Here is a 22310-nt window from a genome sequence, read left to right on the forward strand (position 1 = left end):
TTTAATTAGTGGTTCTATTTATAACATTGTCTTCTAGATTAAAAACTCTTGTGATCAGGCTATAAAAATAGCAGAAAGAACAAAGTGGCAAATTAAGTTTTAACTTTTGCCAGATCAAGTAGAGAACAAAGCCATCTTCACACCAAAGCTGAAGCCCTGTTTCCAAGGTAGGATGCATTTGGGCAACACAGGAACAAGCAGTAAGAATCCTGGAATGTGCATTATAACTCTGAGTGCAAGTTGTCTTCAGCCTTGCTTTGCCAGGGTGATATGGTATTAACAGAACATTATCTTGATGTTCAAGTATTTCAGTCAGTACTATCTGTGCTTATAATAAAACCCAGCTGCAATATTGATTCTAATCAGAGTATAGAACATCAGACATGGTCTGAATTCAGACAATTAAAACACAGTTTCATTGTTTTTACCTAACAGTTCGGCAACTCCGAAGGAAAGTGCTACAGGAACTGGGAAAAAATTGGAGAAGTGCTTTGCAAGTTTTCAGATGTGTGTTCAAAGTGACACAAGTTTAGGCTGTGCCCTCAGGTGGTCCTCACCAGACTTCAGTAGAGTGTGCAATGGAGTTTGGACAGCATCTGGTTATCTCACAACTGCCCCGATGCGTTCATGTTTGACAACCAAAATGCCTGCTAAAGCTCAGATTTAGGCAGCATTCATAGGTGTGTTTATCAACCACTGATCCTACTTCTGTATTTTTTCTGGTTCAAAAGCAGTACTTTATGGAAAAGGCAAAATAAGTGCAAACCTAACCATCTGCACTAAGAAAACACAAGCAAACCAAAACCTAACTTGCAGTCAACTTCTTTGCAACTCAAGTGACCCTCTCAGCAGTATGTTTTTATGATAGCCTCCAGTAGGTCACTATTCTGGACTTAGGTCTTACTCCTCCTTTTCATTGTTTTTTCATCACAATAGTTAGAAAAAAAACAAACCTACATCTCTAGTACCAAGTCTGAAAATTGATTCTACTTATTAGAAAAGCAGCACAGGTGCAAGGACCCAGACATTTTAGAATGAGATCCTCAATATCAATGTTCATTGCTTGTACTATCCGGGAGAACCTGGAGCTCTTCATAACCACACTGGAATTTGAAGGAGTTCAGTTTAAGGATCTGTCTTCCCAAGCTTCTTCACCCCAAAATTTATCTTTCCTTAATTATAAGGCATCTATGCTTTAGGAAAATTCTTAAGGTACTCTGCAGTTAGAATTAAAAGCCTCAGAAAGCACTTCTTGCATGCTTTATGCTAGGTACAATCTTTAAGTTAAGTCTTCTGGAATAGATACTAATTCAATAAGCAACAGCTTCTGGGAACTCCATGTGCATTTTTAAGCCATTGAGTACTTACAGATGTAAGAGCAGATGACAAGAACCATCATTCAACACTTCAGAGAAAAGAGTAACTACCATGGCTCCGGTTTGGTCACTTACTGATTGCAACTAATATGCATTCATTTATTAAATTACTGAAAGTCAGATATAGTGTATCTAAAATAAAACATTTTTGACCAGAAAATACAATGGAAGTGTCAAGAGCTTCTGTTCCCAAATGTGCTTCTTTAAAACAGGATTATTTGCAACCAGTTTATCCTAATTTGGATACTGGACTTCATACACAACTTCTACAAAGCAGCATGGCTTTAGTTTAAGTTTCTGTTTAAAATGTTACTTCAACCAAGGCAAACAAAACCTCAATTAAAACAAAGGATTTCTTTATTAAGATAGCCACTCATTACAAATTTAGAGTGCACCCCCCAATAAACTTAAGCTTTTATTAGCAGCAAGATAATCCATTTAAGACAGGCAAACTGAAAAGCCATCTGAGGACAGCATCTGGCCTTTTTTTCAGTTCATCAATTCTAAGAAACAAACAGTGTAGCTTAGTAACCCTCACACACTACAGTTCTGAACTATGCCCACCAAAGGTCTGCAAGCAAATTTAAGGCATACAGCCCAAACCTGTAACCCAGGTTTCATCCTGGAGAGTTCCCACTGATAGAACAGCATCTTTTCCAGCATCTCTGCTTCACTGGACATGGAAGAAATTCTTACAAACATATACAGTTAAGAAATTCATGCTTGCACATTCTCTGGGCAAACATGGACTACAGTGTCAGCTCATATACCTGCATTTTAGCATAGGATTGCTGTTGAATTTGTTAACTACTGGGCATAAGGACCAGTAATTGCTCATAGAGTGTTCTGCAGTATCTGTATGCACACTGATCCCCAAGAGACATGTAAGACATTAGTTTATCTACCACTTGAAGGATCATCTAATTCAGGTTATTCTGTATTTACTATAAGGTGACAATGCAGTCCTGCAGTTTCTCCCTATTACTTCTAGTCAAATAAACCAGCATCCATTTCCTCTGGGAACTGATCACTTAAAGAAAACATCTTCCAGGAGCTTTACTTTAGAAGGCCATGAGGCAGACTGTAGTCTATATAATGAATGCAGTCAAACTCCATGAACAGCATAAGGAGCCAGAAGAAAACGTAATAGCATAAACCATTATCGCACTGTCTTTGGCTTATGTTAAGCGAACCAGATTATCTTTAATGGGTTCAAAACTACTGAAAATACCAAATGATTTTGGAAATGGTTCCATGCTACTTATTCTCAGGAAACTCTTGCAATATAAAGAGAAAAATACATTCCCCGATTTTCATTCTACCAGTTCCTGCAACGAAGACATATTTCTGTGTCAAACCCACATACAGCTACTTCAAATTAACAAAGTTGTTATAACGTTAAATACAACTATGTTGTAATGGAAGATCTGTACAAAGTTGTTCAAAATTAGGTATCAGCATAGGGGAGAAACCTATCACCTGGTTATTTATGCCACTCGGTTGAAAGATATTTGCCTGGACACACAAATGTCATTGGCACTTTGCCTAGAATTCCATACCCAGATATGTATCCCAGTATGAAGTGCTCTGTCACTTCCCTACATGGTCATCTTTTTGCAAACACCATGTCAAAGGCCATCGCAGTACTCCTGCACTTGAGGCAGAGACATGCACACAGTCTCTCTCACCTCCAGGTCTTGACACTAACGCTGGTACATAGTGTCTTGCTCTTCTCTACTTGCTTGGTGGCTTTTCTGAGCTTGATTACAATTAAAATATCATCATTGTCTAGCTACAAGTCAGAATTTATTGTTTCAGTATCAGAGTTCATATTATACTGAAGCACTTCTGTATCACACATCAACGTGACCTATGCTTAAGGTACCGTCACTTAAAGCTGCAGTTGATTGTATTTGTCAATGTAAGAAAAGTATGCTGAGAGCTTAAGACAAACTGTTGTGTCATCAGCCCCAAGGCAGAATATTTTAACCAGCATGAGCTTCTACAGCCAATCCACAAGCTAGACCACCTACCATAAAGGACAGTCAGAAGCTGGGCAATTTATTTCCCTACATGAACATGCTAGTTTTTATGTTTGTCCTCCACCTCTTCCGAAATAGAAAGAATCAAGCAGAAAACTTTCTGTGCTCTAGACACCTGGCAGAGCAGCAAAATCCAGCATTTTTCCTTAGTGAGATACCCCAAACCAGCCCAAAATACATAGTCATCACTTTGCAATTTACCAATACTGCTTTAAAGTACCAAAAAACACAACCCCAGTGTATTCCCAGGATATAAACTGCTTCCAAAACTACCATTCTATTGCTGACATTTAAAAACAGGATGAAGACTTGGACTAGACATTTACTGCAGAATCTGTAATTTATACAGTTCTGTTTGCTTCAAAAAGGACACAAAAAACATCAGCTACTGAAACCAAATCTCATTGCAGAACTCACAGATTTGATTGCACAGTGCAGCAATAGTGAGTCAAAACAGCTGAGTAAGTGACAAGGTATCACAATTCACCCTTTATTTCAGCTATCAGCACTTTGTATTTGTACTTGTTCCTCACCAACAGATGCTAAGAGGAAACTAGCTTCAACCTTTATGAGATTCATGCTTTGAACTATCACAGCCAGGGCTGCTGTGGCTGAAATCATCCTAAGCACAAAACTGAGGCTCCAGACAGGGCTCAGTGAATGTTAAAGTTTCTCAAGAAATGAAAGCTGGGCAGAGAGCCAACACCAACTTCATTTTGAGTGCATACTCTCTCTGCTTGCTAATTAAAAAAGGAGGATAGTCAAGTTTAAGGGTATATATTTATCTCCTCTTGAGACAGCTACCACCTCTAAAAGCAAAGTGACACTAGTGCAAAGAAAGTTTTATGTACACCCTAAACTGTTCCCAAAGGAACAATCACTCACTTAACAGCTGATAATGACCTACAAAATATGAGTATGCAATCAGTCCTGACACTCTACAAGAATCACCCAGTTTTATCTGGGAAGGGACAAGAAACATTAAAGTCACTGACAACTCCAGTTTAAGAGAAGAAGTTATTGGTATGGCATTATCACCAAAATGAAGGGGGTTTAGCTGTCAGTATACAATACTTCTATTTTTGCACTTCTTCCAAATAAAGATATACCTCTTAGGGCAAATCTAACTTCTTAGAAAGCTGGATGCAATAGTCCAGTCTTTTAAGACTGGTACTTCAAATGCTTACACTAGAGAAACAGGAAGCTCTACTTTGTAATGTTCTCTCTCTATTTGTGGTCTCCTACACAGCAATACGCAAAAGAAGCAACAAAGAATTATGAAAGATGAGGAAACAGTGATGCCATATGCTAGTCATACCCGCTGAGAGGACTGAGGAAGACATCTGTAAGAGAATTTGAAAGGTGCTGCTACTACAAGTATCAGAGTTGGAATAAATGTTATCTTTCCTTAGGTAAAGAGCAGAGCGTGACTAAAAACAAAATGTCTTTACATTCCAGATCCTAAGGAAACTGAATGTATTTAAAAGCAAGGAAAAAAAAGAGTATTTTGTGATAGAAAACAGGCAAGTTAAGACACTCTGAAATGAGACTTTAGAAAATAGTCCTGACAAGTGTTAAACCTGTGCTCCAATTAAGATGCTTTGCTTTTAGACCTACCAATTAAACTAAGTGGCAATTTGAAAAACAATTCCCTCAGTGCAAATGCACATGTAAGGTAATTACGGATGAAGAAAGGCAAGACTGTTCTGAAATGAAAGCACATACTTAGGTGTCTGAAAACTCCCCCCAGGGCCTCAAATCATTAAGATAAGGCCCCCACAACAGTTTTACACTACTATGCTAATACATGTATGCAGTACAGAAATAAGTCTTACCTGCCACTTCTACAATATCACCTGGGACAATGTCTCTTGCTTTAATCCTCTGTACACTTTTTCGGTCTTGTCGATACACTTTGCCCATTTCTGGTTCGTATTCTTTAAGAGCTTCAATCGCATTTTCAGCATTTCTTTCCTAAAAGACAACAAAAAAATGTGCAATTTTAAAAGCCCTTAAGGCAAAATACATGTGTCAGATCTGGTTTTTCAAATGCATTATTATATGAATACTGGTGACTCAGCTCAGTTACATTTATTAATACAGAAAATTATGTGACCTCTCTCCTTATGAGGTTGCTGAATGGAAATAATTACAACATAATTCAGATATTAGAGGGCATTTACAATGTAGAAGTTGTTTATTCAAACCCTGCAGCATTTCCCATCAATAATATCTGCTGTGTCTTGTTACTGGGAGGCCACACAAACTTCTATGTAACATATGGATGCTTTTTGACATGAAAAAAGCACTAAGCAGAAATAAGGCTCATGGATATAGTCTTGTCTTAGGTGCATCTTACCAGCTGAAGCAACTTAGACTCAGATAGAAGTGGACTAACACTACTGAATTTTACTTACTTATAGAAATCAAGGGCTGCACTAGCAAGGAGGTTGCAGCGAGGTAGGTGTTGGTCTCTTATCCCAGGTAACAAGTGATAGCACAAGAGGCAATGGCCTTAAAGATGCACCAGGGCAAGTTTAGATTGGACACTCGGAAAAACTTCTTCACCAAAAGGATTGTCAAGCACTGGCCCAGGCTGCCCAGGGAAGTGGTTGAGTTACTACATCCTTGGAGATGTTGAAAAGACATGTAGATGTGGCACTTGGGGACATGGTTTAGTGGTGGACCTGCCAGTGCTGGGCTAGCGGTTGGACTCAATGATCTTAAAGGTCTTTCCCAACCTGAACAATGCTATGATTCAGCTGTGACAGCCAGCTCAGTGTGTTAGACTATATCCCTTTGTTCAGCTTGTTGCTTGATGTTATGGTAGTTAAGACTATCTTGCTGATCACCGAAGTACTAACAGATGGCACTTTGGGAAAAGTGCATGTGAGAGGAAAGGTTGAGGAGGGCAGATCTAAGGCAATGACTCAGTTGCTCACATCCAGTACCTGTAGAAACAGATATATTTATGGGTGGAGACTATGTACTGAGACTTATTTTCCATGCCCATTAAGACAAGGGAATGAGTCATTTAAGCTCTACAGCAATTGTTTCACAATTCTGTTCACTGCATGTGTGTGTGTATATATATATACACATATATTTTTATATATATTTTCTTGGTACACTAGCATGTCTGAAAAGAAAGACTGGTTATTTCCTAAAAAAAGGTATACAACTACAAATGAAAACCCCCAAACTCTATAGATAGCTTTACCTTACATTTCGTATTTAAAGTTACTACATGCAGAATTGTAAGTCAAAGTTTCAAGTTAAAGATCAATTCTTGCACAACTGCTTTATAAAGATTTGAATAGAAAATGACACTTAAGGGGCAATGCTGTTGTCTCCTGATCAACCTTACCTTTTCCCTCCATACCAGCTCTAGCAGTTGCACAGCAAGCTGCTAATAATGGAGTTTTTCCAGGGTTAGTCTTCTTGTGCACAAGTTAGGCAGCTTACTTTGGCTAGCACGGAGCAGAGCACAGGAGTGTGCAGTAATGCCACTCACTGCCCTTTCTGGTGGCTTGCAGTGTGTAGGTTCCTCTCTAACATGTTTTAACCTGTTAACAGGGCTCCTCCTCTTAATTTGTTGGGTTTTTTTGACAGGTTCACATTTTAAGCATGAAACCTAATATGCTAAAAGATGGCAAGTAACTATCACATTAACACCAGCCAACCAACCACCAAAACTAACCTCACAAAGAACTTAAATTACCCTAAAAATCCTAGAAAACCTTTTATCTGTAGAAAAACAATTCTAATAAAAATGCACCCTGCCTGGAGCGATCAAAATAGTAACCTGGAGTTCTATGAACAATTCTGTTCTGGCATCTCAAGAAGTGTTAGAATGTGTTACTGGTATTACTGCCTGTATGATTTATAAAAAGCCATCTGATTGATACCACAGCTGATAATGAAGGAGAAATTTCATGGTATGTAGAAGAAGCTTCTGCCTTTTGACAGCCACGCAGCCTTTTGATGTACATTTAATAGGTACAATGGTAACTGAATAGGAAGAATTAACACTGTATTAATGTATTAATAAATGTACTAAAACACAGCACTTAGAAGGAAAGAGAAGAAACTAGATTACAAGTGTTCCATCCTTTGCTCCTTATCTGGGACAAACCCCCTTTGTTGCAAGCTGATCCAATTGATTGCTTTTTGGCTTTGCAAGATTTAACTGATTTCCTTCATTCTGGACTACCCCATCCATGTGTTCACCAGTGTGAGGCCAAACACACCGACAGGCACTTTGCCTTTTCAGCAATACTTCTGAAGCTTTCATTTTACCTTTAAGTCAACACTTTCTGTACACAAGTTTTATGGTATGGTGACTCTAGGGAATCTAAAGTTAGTAACACAGATTACTTGGATTGTATGAGGTACCTGACACTACTCTGTACAGTCCTTTCTCTTAAACTAAGAAAATCCCAAACATTGGAGATTTGACATTGTAAAAATAGCTGCATACCTGCCACACTCCCACAATCGCATTAGCTACTAAGATGAGTAAGATTACAAAAGGCTCTACAAATGCTGTGATTGTTTCTTCACCTTCTTCAAACCAGGCCAGGACCTGGAAGAGAAACACAATGATTTAAATTACTAAATGATTTACACAGACATCATACAAACTTGAAACCCAGTAAGTTTCAGTTGAGCAATTCTGGAAACCCCTCAATCTTCCAAGTTGTAGTTCTGTAGTTCATGAATGAGCTGACAATATGCAGGGGAAAAGCAGAAAGAGAATCTTTGGTAAAGGAGGACAGAGTATATTTCCAAGGCTGCTCTTCTTTTAGAAGAGCAAGCTGTTTATCTGGATAATGTATTACTACTTTTGCGTCACAAATGAAAGCAGAAGTTGTGACAACAGCTACAGAACACAGATGAATTAGTCTGACTACTCAGAATACTAAAACTTTGCAGAATTTGAATTTTAACCAAGTTAATTGTTCTTTACCAATAACTCAGATACACAAATGGAAACAGCTTTTAGCTGAGGAGATATGAAAAATAAGCATCTACTTATTTTAACATAAAGAGTGTCTTATTGAAGCATTTAAGTGAATTGTATAGTTACATTCAAAGTTGAATTCTGAGCTGAGTAGCTGGTAAAACCCAAAACTGAATTTTAAAGATTTAAAAAAGTAAATCAACTTTAAGACTTGCTTGAAAGGCTCCACATTTTATTTCAGTTCTTTTGCTTTAGAATGACACTCTAGTTCTAGCCTTCTGCCATTCACCCGACTTGAACGGGGATGCGTCAGGGCTTCTGCAGTATTCTGTCACTACTGAAAATCAAACTTATACGACCAGAGAGGAAGAGCTTTTTCGTCAACATGTTGAGCAACAGGAAGCCTGGAAAGTGACAGTAAATAGGAACAACGTGTTGAGATAATTAGGGCTGGTAGTCAGGCAACAGCACTCTGAATCACTAGAAGACTGCAGCGAGCAAACCGTTACTAAAGCGAGCGCCATAATTCCACCAACATGCTGCTCAGAGCTATTGCTCAATTGTGAAACACTCCAGGACGTTAAAAGGAAGGCGCAGCAGCATGAAAGCCTCAAGCAGAAAACAGACTGTCAAGCAAATGCAACGCAACAACAGATTTTTATTACAAAAAAGGATAAACGTATAAGATCCAGGTTATGATTAATACGATTGAAACTTTCCAACTGGCAACACAACATGTTAAGGGTCTGTGTAATCCCTCTGGAGAAGGGATTTAGTTAGGATCTCTTACACGCTCTACATCCAAGTATTTCTTCCCTCCTCCCACACCACTTATCTCCAAACCCCAGTAACACCTTTAGCCATTTGACCTGCTAGAGCAATCTTGCAGTCTACACTGTAGCCTTCACTCCACACATTACCCTTTATTGCATGGGCAGCTTTTACTCTGCACCAGCACTGCTGCCTCCCGTGTAGCTAAACAAAAGGCTAACGGTACATTTCCAGTTTCCTTAGCATATAACAAGGTCACGCACTGCCATCAGAAAAGCTGCTTAGTATCTGTTTCTCCCCTCCCTTTCTTTATTGTAACTCTGCAGAGCCTATTTTGCTTCCAACAAAGTAAGTAAATTTGATCATTGTGATGTTTGTAACAGAGCAGGTACCTACAAGGCACCTGCAATAAAACATCTGCTTTACGCGACGCTAAAACATAATCCTTTCAGATTGAAGACCACATGTCTTGTAAAACAAGATAGAGAAAGCCTGCAACTGTAAGAGGTAAGGAAGGTAGGTACAAGGACAGCAAGATGCAAGTATGTCAAGGAGAACCAAAATTAAGTTTTCAAGGGATCTTTTCTTTCAATAAGCCATTATTTCAAAAAGAGCACATGAACTCTGCTTAGAGATCCCGACAGTACAGATCTGATTGTTAGATCTTTGGGGTTTTTTGGCAAAATTATTAATCTACGACCAGATTAAAATGAAGTACCTAATTAATGCTGGAAGGCAGCAACACAGTTCTCCCCTAAAAGGTTTCCACGCAATTCCTAGCAGTGGAATGACCTAAGCTCTAGTTCTAGAATGTTTTAGTAAATATAGTCATAGAAGTAACAGAATACATTGTGAGTTCTTGGGTTTGTAATAGCAGATTACAGCAATTTTAACACTACATTTAAGATCCTAGTGATATATAACATGTACTACTGTAACAGATGAAGTTTATTATTTTATAGTAGCCTGAAGTAAAAACAAAACCACAGTAAAACCCAAAGAAAAAGCAGAACAAGGAATGCAAGTATTCAACTAGGTGTTTCTAGTAACAACAGAGCATATGCTGAAGCCTGGTAGAGATCAGACAACTCTTGTCAAAGGCACTGAGTCCTTGTCAAAGTTTCCACCAGTATACTTTTAAGACCCTGGAGAGGTTACAGCAAGAGATCTTTTATTTGACTATTACTCAGAAGGGCCCCATCATATTTCTGCCCTTACCACTTTAAGACTCACATGCAGAACAGCTTCATTTCCAGGTCATTGATCTCCAATGTACTGTTCAGACAGTATGGTCAGTAAGTAAAGCTAGCATGCATTTAAGAAGCCTAAGAGAGTGGCTGATGGGGAAAGAGAAATGCAAGTCTGAAAACATAAGGAGAAACTTAAAACATAAAAGTCCCATACCGACAGCCAATCTCAGCAGCAGCTTTCATTCAGCATATTTGCTTTAGGGTTGCTAGAGCTATGCCTTGCAGAAGTCTATTTTAATCAAAGCCTAATGGGGTTAACCTGCAAGATACTATACACAATGACAGGCAAATGCCACTTAAGTCTTCATGGTTATTGGTAAAAAGGGGGCAGAGGTACAACGCAGAAGGCAGCCAGCAATGAGATGGCTACTGATACGAACACCTAGAACAGCAGTGTCCTTGCAGCTTTCTGCATTTCTACAAGGTAATTATCTCTGCATTGTCAGGTAAGCTATGGAGGCAAGCTGTGATTAAGTAACAAACAGAATTAAAGAATAGAAGTTAAAAGACAGAGCTGGGTTGCCCAGCAGGCTGTACCCACTTACCACTAACAGAGGAAAAGCAAACAGTTTGTTGCCAGCAACGTAACAAGGGTATTTGTTTGGTTTTCCTTTTGACAATGGAAACTTAGAAGCAGGCTGGGCGAACAAGACCTCATCCTAACAGAAAGGAGTGCTGGACTAATTAAAGCAGGTCATGTAAAACTATGGACTGCTTTTAAGAGCTTTCTTCTCACAGGATACTGTGAATTGAGAATTAGTATATTATGGACAGAGTGAAAACTACTACTTAAATCTCTCTTTCAGTGTTTTCTCTTTTCAATGCATGTTAGCTTAAAATTAAGCAGTTGCAAACTATTTCAGTAGTCCTAATATTTCTTCCGTGACATTTACACTGAACACCAGTAACTACTACAGAAAAGGCTCCTGGTTTTAAGTCAATTTTCAGTGGAGATTTTTATTTGCTACCCAAGAAGAGGAGGAAAAAAACGGAAACAACCAAAAAAACAAACCAAGAGAGTTTGACCACACATGTAAGTACAAGAATTTCACCAGGTTAGCAGATTAATAGCACCCATCAGATATATGCTACTCCGGATTTCTGAAAATAAACACATTCCTGTGTTTAGTGTAACAATAAGGAAATGGAAAAGATACATAGCACCCACAGTTTGATTTTTCAAAGTAAAATGGAATCACAATCTCTTCTCACAGCTTTAATCACTCCTCACTCCATGAGCTGGCATCTCAGCTGCTATTAAGTAATCGGAGTTTAGCTGAAAGCATGTCAGTGTAATGTTCCAAGGCAATCTTTATCTTGCGCCACACGCTCTTTGCTACTGACCTTAACAGGTAGGTTTTGGGGTGATTTCAGGGCAAAGCCTGCACATTTCTGCAGCACACCTTACTTCCTCTAAGAGTATCTTTGCTCACCTTTTAACACAGGTTAGGTTACACTCCTGCTAATTTACAGGCTATAATCATCTCTGGACTAAATCACAGTATATTGTTTTAATCTAAACATAGATATCCACTACTAGGAAGCATTCCCAGAACAATCACAATGCTCTTAGGATGCTGCATTCATACTTCAGGTTTGGGTAAAGCTTGTAGTCTATGCTGCATCTTGTAGAAGAAAATTCACTCTATGTGAAGTCCAAAGATAAGACTGTACAGTTAAGCATACAATCATTCCTTAAAGCATATATACTTCACCAAAGAAAAACTTTACATCAGATGCATCAATAACATCTTGCAACTTGTCATTTACACAGCAAAGAAAGCTGTTCTTTTATGTAAACAGTGTAGATCTGAGTACATGCTACACAAGCAGCAAGAATTAAAAGCCATAGTTCATGGAAAATTAAACATCCTTTTACTTGCATGCAGAGTCAGGCTGTGGAGGCCCTTGAACTGCTGAGATACACTCTACAGGTTTACTTCTGTGTAGGCTTCATAGAACACTCAGATAAAGTTGAAGCCTATACACAGATCTATTTACTCGCCATAAGAAATTATTCATATTGTTTCTCTTCAAAAGCCATACTTAAGGCTTTTACTAACTAGACGCATCTGTAACAGCAGTTCCAACTTGGAACACAGGACACTGTGTCTACAGCCAACACATACGCAGCGTATGACCTCTCCAATCAGCCAGCGTGACACAGATTCAGCTGTTAGTCTGATTTATTTTACTGACACATACCTGACAGGGGGTGTGGGAGTAGAGGACACAAAAGGCACTTCAAACAAAGAAGTTTATGTTGTATGTAAGAGGAGATGTTTCTGCACAAAAATCTAACGCAGATCTCTGTTAAAAATGGCTTTTTCTGTGCAGTTACTCACAATAGTAAAAAATCTAGTATCATTTATGATCATAACACAGTCACCAGAAAAGCTTCCACAGTGCAAAACAACAGTGATCTATACACCTCAAGATGCGCTCTCTTACCGACAATAAACGATCACCTTCTGAGCAAGGAAAAAGCCATAGTTCACAAAGAAACAAAGTTTCTTAAAGAAACTTTGTTAAGAAACAAAGTTTCTTAAAATACTAAAATTGTATCTTTTTTATTAAGATTTCACCAAAAGAAAGTATTTGGTACTAACATCAATTTATAATGGATATCTGTAGCTCTCAAATAGGAGACAAAAAAAGGCAGAGCAGCAGCCCAAGGTCATATACCATGCCAGTTGCACAGAACCCAGATCTATCCCACACTCATTAAAATACAGCCTCCTCTTAATTAGATAGTAAAATTAAGCATACTGAAAAAAGAAACTGAATCCGGATACTAATCAAGTTTTCAAAGAGGGCTTGGCAGTGTACGTTCCAAGACCTCTGTCAGTCTGGTATTGTACTTACTCAGATTCAACAATAAAAGCTTAAAATTTGGTGAATCTGATTTTCCACTTACTTGGCTGTAATAAAACCACATAATGTACTTTGGCATGAAAGGCTAACAACCTTCTGCACTGTCATTTATCTCATGAGATGAAAGTCACGCCTCTTCAGGTACAGAAATACATCCCCTTCTTACCCTCTGGGAGGGGAAAATGGAAAAGAAGAGGAAAAAAAGCTTTTGAATGACCTGTTCATTCAATTTTCTACAGCCAACCTGGTTTAATCCCCATGAAACAGCAGAGTGAGTAAAGCACATCTGTCTCTATGGTCAAGACCAACGCTCAACTGGTGATGGTACATGCATACCAAAACCCAAAGCGCTTTGAGAAGTGTCAGCGTAGGGATAGCTGAAGCCTCTCTTGGTGGAAGAAGAACAATACAGCATGTGCTGCAGCAGCCACAACAGAGCAACCCTCCCCCATCGAACAGAACAGCTCCAGAGCACATTCTCCTCTGACCATCCTAATTAGTTTGCCCTTAGCTAAAGGGTCACCACATTTTCCACTCCCCCCAAGAGCTGCAGCATTTATTTTTTTCTTAAGTAGTTAATTACAACTCCAGGGCAAAGTCTACTATAAACTTTTACTCCTACCTAAACAATTTAATGCTCTGCACACTTGTATTTCTGTTGTCCGGCTCCCCAGGACATACAGCCTTCATCTTCCTTCTGCACTTAGCCTTTATCTTCCTTTTCAGGTTTTCAGCAAACACATACCCTTTACCCACTAGGTAAAAAGATTGCATAAAAATGCTTTTAAAATTAAAAAAGCCAAAATTGTTCTTATTCTTTTAATCCTGTATGTAAAGCAAAATGTCCATTTAAATGACTGGACTATTCAAAGGTCAGTTACCAAATTTGGTCAACAATGGTGCCATCACAGCCGTCATCATTCTTGTCACTGTCAAAAGCAACAACTGTCACCTTGCTATTATCAGGAAGGGAAGGCAACTGGAATATTCGCCATGTAAATTCTATTTACAGTCTGCACTGCATCCAAAAATGTCTTCCAATGATTATACATTGAGCTTGATAACGATTAACTCAAAGGCAAGAAGAATGTCCAGTTAAACACTTACTCAAGGTTAGTTTTCAAAGCCAACAAAAGCATTGGGAAATCCCACCTCAAATAAGCAAACCGGGTTGAATGAGAAGCACTTTTTAAAATACCTGTCAAGTGTGATTACGTACTTATGACTCATGCAATAAAAGAGCCCCTGAAATTTTGGTTTCTAGCATATGGAAACTTCTGCACAAAGCAACTGATTTAAGAGATCGCGACTTACTTTGTATCGTATACTTCTACCTTTTGAGAAAGAGTAACTTCAGTACATACAGCTCCTATACATTGTCATTCTGCAATACAGAAGCCTATAAAATGAAAAAAATCGTACTTACAAAAGATATGCAAGCTGCCAGCAACAGAATTCTAACTAGTAAGTCTTCAAACTGTTCAATCACAAGCTCGAGTAAGGTCTTTCCTGCAACATGTAACAAAGCCATTTAGATATGTACCTTTAAAAAAGGATGAATTATCAACAAGAATTAGCAGATTTTATGAACACACTTACCTTCCTCTGCTGGTAACTCTGTCAGTGGAATATTTTTCCAGGAAGCATGTCAAAGAAAAGAGATCATTGGAGAAACACATTAGAGAGCATTGCAAGGCATCCACTAGATATCATTCCTGGTTTGCACACTCAACTGGGTTGGATTTGACAGACATACTGAAAGCCTCATTAAGGTGCCTCTTTTCATTAAAGCATCTGAATAGGCCTGATGGGTTTGCATTTTAACACACTTAGAGGTTAGCTGGAATGTGCCAAGGGTTACAATTCAGCCAAGTCATCACTCCAGCCAGCTGTGGGACTGGTGCTGTTGCTGCACACAAAGGGTCAAAGGCTCAAAACGCTTTTCAAACGCTTTCTGACAAAGGTTTTCTTCCACATTCACTTAAAAAAAACCAAACCCAAAACCAAACAACAAACTCGGCTAAAGATATTTCAGATTCTTTCCTCCATTTTAAGGGCATTTTCTTATTTCTGCTCTCCCTTCCATATCCTTACAACTAGATTTAGCAATTCCAAGAGGCAAAAAAAGCAGTGTTAAAGCTAAAAAATCCCCACCGTATAATTTTCTCATAGCTTTCCAGATTGGTACAACGGCATTGGAGTTCAAAAGGGACTGGGAAGGCCAAGCAAAAGGATTACGGGAAAAAAAGAAACGTCGGCCGAATTCTGTGCCCCGCGACTCGAGAGAAGAATGTAAAATAAGGGACGAAAAGGCACTAAAAAGGAGGGGAAAATGAAGGTCAAGACGGACGAAACCCACATTAAAATCATAAATAAACAACCCACAGGGCTTCATTTCAGCCTGGAAGAAGATTTCCCAGCGCTAAGGTGAAAGGAAACGGAGGTGACATCCTCCTTCCCAAAGCAGCCCTGTGAGCTCGGGGTATGAAAGAAACCCACGAGGTGGAGTTCAAGTCAGCCATCTTCTCTCCCTCGCTCCTATTCCGGGTCCTGTAAGAGATGCCGGCTTCGCAAATACACACACGTTTAGGCCTCGAAAGGGGGCCCCGGGAAGGATGAGCTTAAAAGAGGAAAGGGATGGAAAAGAGGAGAAGGGGAAGACGAGTGCCAGAGACAGCATCCCCACGGCGGCGGGGGGGGGGGGGGGGACAGCGGCGCGGGCCGGTTCACCTACCATTGGAGCCCCATTTCTCCTTCAGCTTCTTGACTTGCTCCAGGCTGAGCCCAGTGCTTTCGTTGACGCCGAAATAAGCCAAAACTTCCTCCACAGTCTTTGTGTGCGCGTTCTCCATGGCTGGGGCAGGGAGCAGCAAATGGTGCCTCGCCTCTTCCTCCTCAGCGGGCGCGGCGGCGAGCCCCCTCCTCAGCCCCTCGCTCTCTGCCCCACCGCCCCCGTGCTATCACCATAGACCCCCTCCCGCGACTGAGAGGAGCACCCGAGCCCACCTCAGCGGTTCCTGAGGGAGGCCGAGAGGAGGAGAAAAATATCCTTGAAAGATTAAAAAAAGGAGAAAAAGGAAAATAAAAAAAAAAGGGGGGGTGGGGGGAAAGGAGCCGGAAAAAAAAAAAAAGAAAACCCTTGCCCCGCTCCCACCCCACACACCCTCCGAGGGAGCCGAGCGGCCTCTCCGGCGGGGATGAGCGGGGCTTCAGGCACCCCCCAGCTCCGGGCGGGCAGCTGAGGAGAGCGCGGGCCCCCTGAGCCGCTGTCGCCTCAGGGGCACGGGCGTGCGGCGGGTGCCTGGGTGGGGATGGGCCGCGTCCAGGTGACCGAGCGGCCTCTCCGTTCGCCTCCCCGGGCTCCGAGCCGCCCCCGCGGAGGACGATAACGGCACGGCACGCCTCACCGCGCTCGGCTCCGGAGGCGGGGTGGGATGGGGTGGGAAGAAAAAGGCGTAGGTGCCCCTCTGCCCGCCTCTCGCCTCCACCGGGAAAGGTCGGAATCGCCCCCTCCCCTCAAGCAGCCCGATCCTCCCCTTCAGCCAGCCCTAGGCCGCTGTCGCCGTCACGGCTCGGGCTGTGCTCGCCCCCCTCGTCCGGGCTCGCCGCTGGACCCCGCTCGCTCCACTCGCGCACCGGCGGCGGCCGCTCTAATGTAACTCAGGGGAGCTGGGCCGCCCGGGCCCCTCTCGCCGCCGCGGCATGTGGACGCCGCTCATTGGCGGGGCTGGCGGCGCGGGGCGGGGCGAAGGAGCGGCTCCGCCCCCCGGCGCTGAGGCGGTGGCAGCGGCGCTTGGTGCGGCCTTGCGCAGCGCGGCCGCCCGCCCGCCCTCGGTTCGGAGGAGGCGGAGGCGGGTGATGCAGCCCTCATGCGGCGGCAGCGGAAGCGCTTTCGCTCCGCAGTGGGAGAGGCCCGCAGGTGGGGTGGCCCCTATCCCGCCCCTCTGCCCCGGCGTGAACCGTCGTGGCCGCCCTCTGTCCCGGCCTCAACCCGCGCCGGGGGAGCTGAGGGGGCGCGCGCCTGCTGAGGGGAGCTGCCCGCCCTCCGCCGTCCGCGGTGCGAGCTGTCGCGATAGGCGAATCGTTGCGGGGGTTTGCCACGGAGCTGCCCCGACGCGTGTCGTGACAGGAGCGTCAGCCTTACTGTGGGGACTGCCCTCATTTCTGTCGTGACGGGAGCCTCATCCAGCCACAGGGTGAGTGTGGGGCTGCCCCCACCTCTCTCGTGAAAGGAGTCTCATCCCAGCCAAAGGGTGAGTGTGGGGCTGTCCCCGCCTCTGTCGTGACAGGAACCTCATCCAGCTAAAGGATGAGTGTGGGGCTGTCCCTACCCCTGTCGTGACAGGAGCCGCATCCAGCCATGAGTGTGCCAGAGGTGAAGGAGGGAAGTGAGGGCTTCGTGCCTTCACGCTAGCACCGAGGGGTTCGTTCCGCAGAGGTCCTGCCCCTGCTCTGACGAGGCCTGTGCTGATGCTGAGCAATGCCCTTTGCACAACTTCCCCAGTTCCCGTCACACGCTGCCCCGCCAGCATAACAGTGACACGCACACTCAGCCCCGGCTTGCCCAGCGATAACGGAAGGAGGTATAAACTGCACGGTGTGATTTCAGCAGCGTCTGTGGTGTGAGATACCAGCTTTCCTCAGCACAGTATCTCGATAACTGACACAGACCCGCAAACCGATATAGAACACAGAAACCTGACTTGCTTTAGCTACCCCACCACATAATTCACAGGAACTTCAATGAACACAATACAAACTGAGGGAGGTCGGCACCAGTGGACAGTAACGACACCTGCAATAGGCGCACAACACGTAGCAAGCCATTCAGTACACAGTGTAAACACCTTCCCTTAAAAACTCTTGGTGCCAGGTGATGTTCTTGTATACGCGTGTGCAAATATAAAAGCTGATTTCTACATGCGTGCTGGCTTACATAAATGCAGATCCTACATACAATCTGCATATCCATCACTGTTACGAACCACCCACAGTACCATGCTATAAGAAACGGAATGTCTGATCTGGAAGAAAAATATCTTAGTCTTACCTCTGTATTAGCAAAAGGAGCAAGGAGAAGGGACAGTCAATATAAAACCACAATTTTCTACGGTATGTGTGGCACCTATATACTTTCTATTAAAAGTACAAGTGCCCTAAAAGAGACTTCTCTATAGCTAGCCATTGTTCAGATAAGGATAACTTCACAGCATGCCTACACTTCGCAGGGCAGTTCTGAATGAAAATCCGTAAATTAGGTCTGATGATCTAGTACAGGAATGGGAATTACTTATTCCATGCATTTCCCATATTAATTTTCTCTGGCATATCAGCAAGATTAATGTGTGGCCTCATGTGGCTTGAATGCAGTTACGTTGCTTCTCCTACTACTACCTCACACTGCGCATAAATAGACATACCCTGTTACAGAGATCAACATGACAGTTGCGTATAGTTTACTGTATGTTTCTTAACCAGTTTTAACACTTTTCTTGATATTCTATGAACACATCATCCTATCATCCCCAAAACAGAACCGAAGTCACAAGGTGCACAGGCATCTGAAATTAATACTCTCACAAAACGATATGTCTTTGCAAATACGCACTTTATGCCAAGAAAACTGCTGATCGATGCCTGTTGCTATGTGGGCCCACATAACCCACACCTACCTTCAATGTCCTCTAACACACAAATATGTACATGTACACCTCTGTCTTCAGACACCTCTGCGTGATAGACTCAGTGCCAGTCCCCATATTATGTGTATATGCAACATTTAAAAAAATACATAATTTCCACAGTCATTATACACAGAATAATGCCAGCTAGTTGAATTAACATATTTCACTGACAGCACAGTATGTCTGTATGAGTAGTTCCTTCTCCTCCACCACATTAACAGAGCCTGCAATATATGTAAGCTTTTTTTGTCAAAATACATTTACCGCAGCAATGTTTTTACACAGAAGCATATTTTAGTAGTCTTCATATACAGGAGCACCTGTAAAGGACTTGAGAATCCTGCCTTTCATTTTCTTTCTATTTTAAAGTATTACTTTTAATTGTTATAAAAGAGCAATACAATTAAGCATCAGTAGCAATTTTCAAAACAAACTCAGAAACGTGGGTTATATTTCATATTCTTTCTCCCTCTGATATACTTTGTATGTCACTCTTGGTTTCCTTATTGTGCCTGTTTCCAAAAAAGCTTATGGAAAATTATTTTAAGCATACCAGAACCATGGCATGTGCAATTAGAGCTTGGCAGAGTGTGTAATAAAGGAGATATGGTGTCCTTTCAGTCTAACTTGTTAACAGGTGGAAATGCTGCTGGGAAAGTGAATAGAGTTTGCATTCTGGCAAATCCTGGGGAACTGTTGGCATTCTCTAGGATTCACTAGTTCACCTACAGCTTGACAACTTCACTTCCACTGTTTGCTCTCTTGTGCATTAAGAATAGAGGACTTGGGTTTTCCCCTTTTTTCCCATCTTTTGAACATAACGCTCTGCCTGTGTTTATTTCTGTCCTGTGTTCTGTTATGGCTCAGTGAATTTTGAGAGAAGAATGACTGAATTAAGGACTATTCTACAGGTCTTTCCAGAGCAGAATAAACTGTATTTCCTTCACAACAGCTTCCCTGGCTTGCCACATATGTGCAAGACTACAGGTAGCTGACCAGTGTGAGGATTTCTTTGCAGGTGATATCCTCAAAATGATTAAAGATCTGACAGATGCGTGTTTGAATCACATTTGCAGATAGGATACTTGGTCTGGACAGTGTAGTGCAGACTGAACAGTCATGTACATACCGCAGCAAAAGTAGTACCTGCTAATTTTGGCATCACTTGGTATCACAGAATTAAAATTGTCTTATCTCTTAAAGAAGGTGGTAAAGTATTCCCAAATCAGAATGATGGCACCTCAGCTCTGCCTTAGGCAATGCAAGACCATGAAAGCTTCCAGGGGACTAATACCTCCAGCAGGTGCAGGTAGTTTTACATTCTCCATCTATAAGGAAGAAGGAAACCAATTTATTTTGCTGTGAAGTTGCAGTTTGTTTTCAGAGTGGAACCCCTTAGAGTGGTACCTTGGAAAGAAACATGACACAATGGGCCAGCTTTGGACTTGATAAAATTCCATTCACATAATGGAAGTACACCATTCATACATTTGGCCTATTATCTTTTTTTCACTGTAATATATTAGAAGAAGCAGCCAACACATCAGGCAGCAGCATTAAAACAGTTCCTGTAATGCTTACTAATTGAAGTAAATGGGAATTTGGCCTGAGAGAGGACTGCAGGATGCTTTCCTTCAAATTGCAATAACATTAAGTCATCCCTGTTGCTGCAAAGCAGATTCACAGTAGAGTTACTGGTTGTAATACAAATTGTCTCTTGCTGTACACAAAAACGTACTGTTTGTAGCTTAATTTGCAGATAAGAGTAATAGTTTTTACTGGAGCTAAATGTAGCACCGAAGGGCAGTACACAAAATGCCAGTTTGTGGAGCCAGTACGCCTGAACCTGCAATAACCTTCCTATTTCAGGCCTGCATCTCTTTCAGTGCACATAGACAGTTATACTGTTCTGCTTCATTGTGCCAAATTATGTCATGATTTTTACAGACTGGCTAATTGCCTAATGGGGCTTAGGTTGAGCCCACCAAACTCACCACTCTTACTACCCCAGCTGCTATCAAATCCCAAGTTTTCGTGAGTGACAAATAGAGGAATTGTTTCTTCCTCCTACAGTACTATTTTATTCCTCTTAAATTACGGTTATTAAAATGTTTCAGCCACTTGAAATCTACTAAGACATATTGAAATACTGCAAATGTGCTGTATCAAAGTGGAAAGGTTTTAAAACTGCAATTCTATCATAGTATAATACAGTTTAAATATAGTAACTGTTTTTTCCAGTCAGCTTGCTCTTTGATTTCATGGTATTATGTCAAGAGGGTTTTTTCCCCCCCTCTATCCCTGTAAGAAGCTTATAGCTTAAACAGCAAAATGCAAAAAATACTGAGTTGAAAAAGTTACACAAAGCCTGTAGAAAAATCAGTGATAAAATATTAGTTTGAATTTTGATAATTAAGATAATCTGATCTTATTCTGAATAATTTTTATTCCAAGGCAGTGTATGTTACCATATCAGCAGCAGGTAGAATTTGACTTCGATTGAGACCAGGAGACTGTGCATACAAAGGGTAAGTGTTGTTGCTGGGAGATTTCTAGAATTGGATCACTGTTCCTGCACACAGCAGCTGCTTGCTGCCTTGGGAGTGTAAAAGAGACAGTGAGACAGATTCTCATCTCAGTGACAGTGACTATAAGAGATCACAGTTTGGATTGGTAGATTTCTTCCTTTGTTTCTCCATCCTATTGATAGTCACTTGGTTTGTTACCAAAGACCCCAGTAGAGTGTTTGCCACAATAATCTGCATTTCCCTGTTTGGAAAAATCTTTCTGTCTATCCCATGCTGACGTCAATAGGAGATCTAGAAGTATGGGATAGAGCAACATTCTATCAGAACCAAGATCCATCATGCATATCTGAAAAACAATTTATCTTTATTTGATGGCCCAGTCATTTCTCTTAAAGGGAAATCAGCTTGACTGCTATCTTAAAAATGCACAACCAACTTCAAAAATAAAACACTGGTCGGTGCCCATGAGATTTGAATTCTTATCTCATCCTGACCTGAATTTCCCATCTAATTAAGGTCTAATTCTGATTAATTTGGCAGCTAGCTGCCATTTTTCCTGTGTAAATATCCCTTGTGTGCTTCTGGTTCTCAGTTTTGCTCTCTGTGGAATGTGCTGGGGATGCTACCAAGTTTATAGGGGCTGTGTGGTCAAACACAATATTTATAAAATGGCAATTTGTGCTTTGTAAGGTGTTATAAAATTGCCCTACATTTTACACCTGTAACAAGTTGACCGCTAACTGGGATGTTATAGCTGTGATCATAACTGAACAGTACTTAGCAGTAGAGCTTAATAGTGCAGTGAAAGTTGAATTACTTTGC

At 41.5% G+C, this 22310-nt stretch overlaps 1 protein-coding gene and 1 long non-coding RNA gene across 6 annotated transcripts in view; one reads left to right on the top strand and one right to left on the bottom strand.

Moving 5' to 3' along the window:
* The window catches only part of ATP2A2 (ATPase sarcoplasmic/endoplasmic reticulum Ca2+ transporting 2), a 45642-nt gene extending 28714 nt beyond the window's left edge, over positions 1-16928 (bottom strand). The window contains exons 1-5 of one of the 2 annotated variants that reach the window (XM_065693100.1): positions 16011-16928; positions 14876-14893; positions 14703-14785; positions 7899-8003; positions 5254-5392 (exon numbers count right to left, since the gene is read on the bottom strand). In XM_065693100.1, the coding sequence (XP_065549172.1) occupies positions 5254-5392; positions 7899-8003; positions 14703-14785; positions 14876-14893; positions 16011-16128 (463 nt within the window). In that variant the 5' untranslated portion in view covers positions 16129-16928. The remainder of the gene's footprint in view (positions 1-5253; positions 5393-7898; positions 8004-14702; positions 14786-14875; positions 14894-16010) is intronic. The other variant, XM_065693099.1, reaches the window with a different exon arrangement.
* Positions 16929-17233: 305 nt separating this feature from the next.
* LOC136020805 (uncharacterized) overlaps positions 17234-22310 on the top strand; it is a 63800-nt gene continuing 58723 nt past the window's right edge. For 3 of the 4 annotated variants that reach the window (XR_010615494.1, XR_010615493.1, XR_010615497.1), the window contains exon 1: positions 17234-17529. This is a non-coding gene — a long non-coding RNA (uncharacterized LOC136020805). The remainder of the gene's footprint in view (positions 17530-22310) is intronic. The other variant, XR_010615496.1, reaches the window with a different exon arrangement.

Source organism: Lathamus discolor, chromosome 12 (genome assembly GCF_037157495.1).
Source record: "Lathamus discolor isolate bLatDis1 chromosome 12, bLatDis1.hap1, whole genome shotgun sequence".
Lineage (NCBI taxonomy): Eukaryota > Metazoa > Chordata > Aves > Psittaciformes > Psittacidae > Lathamus > Lathamus discolor.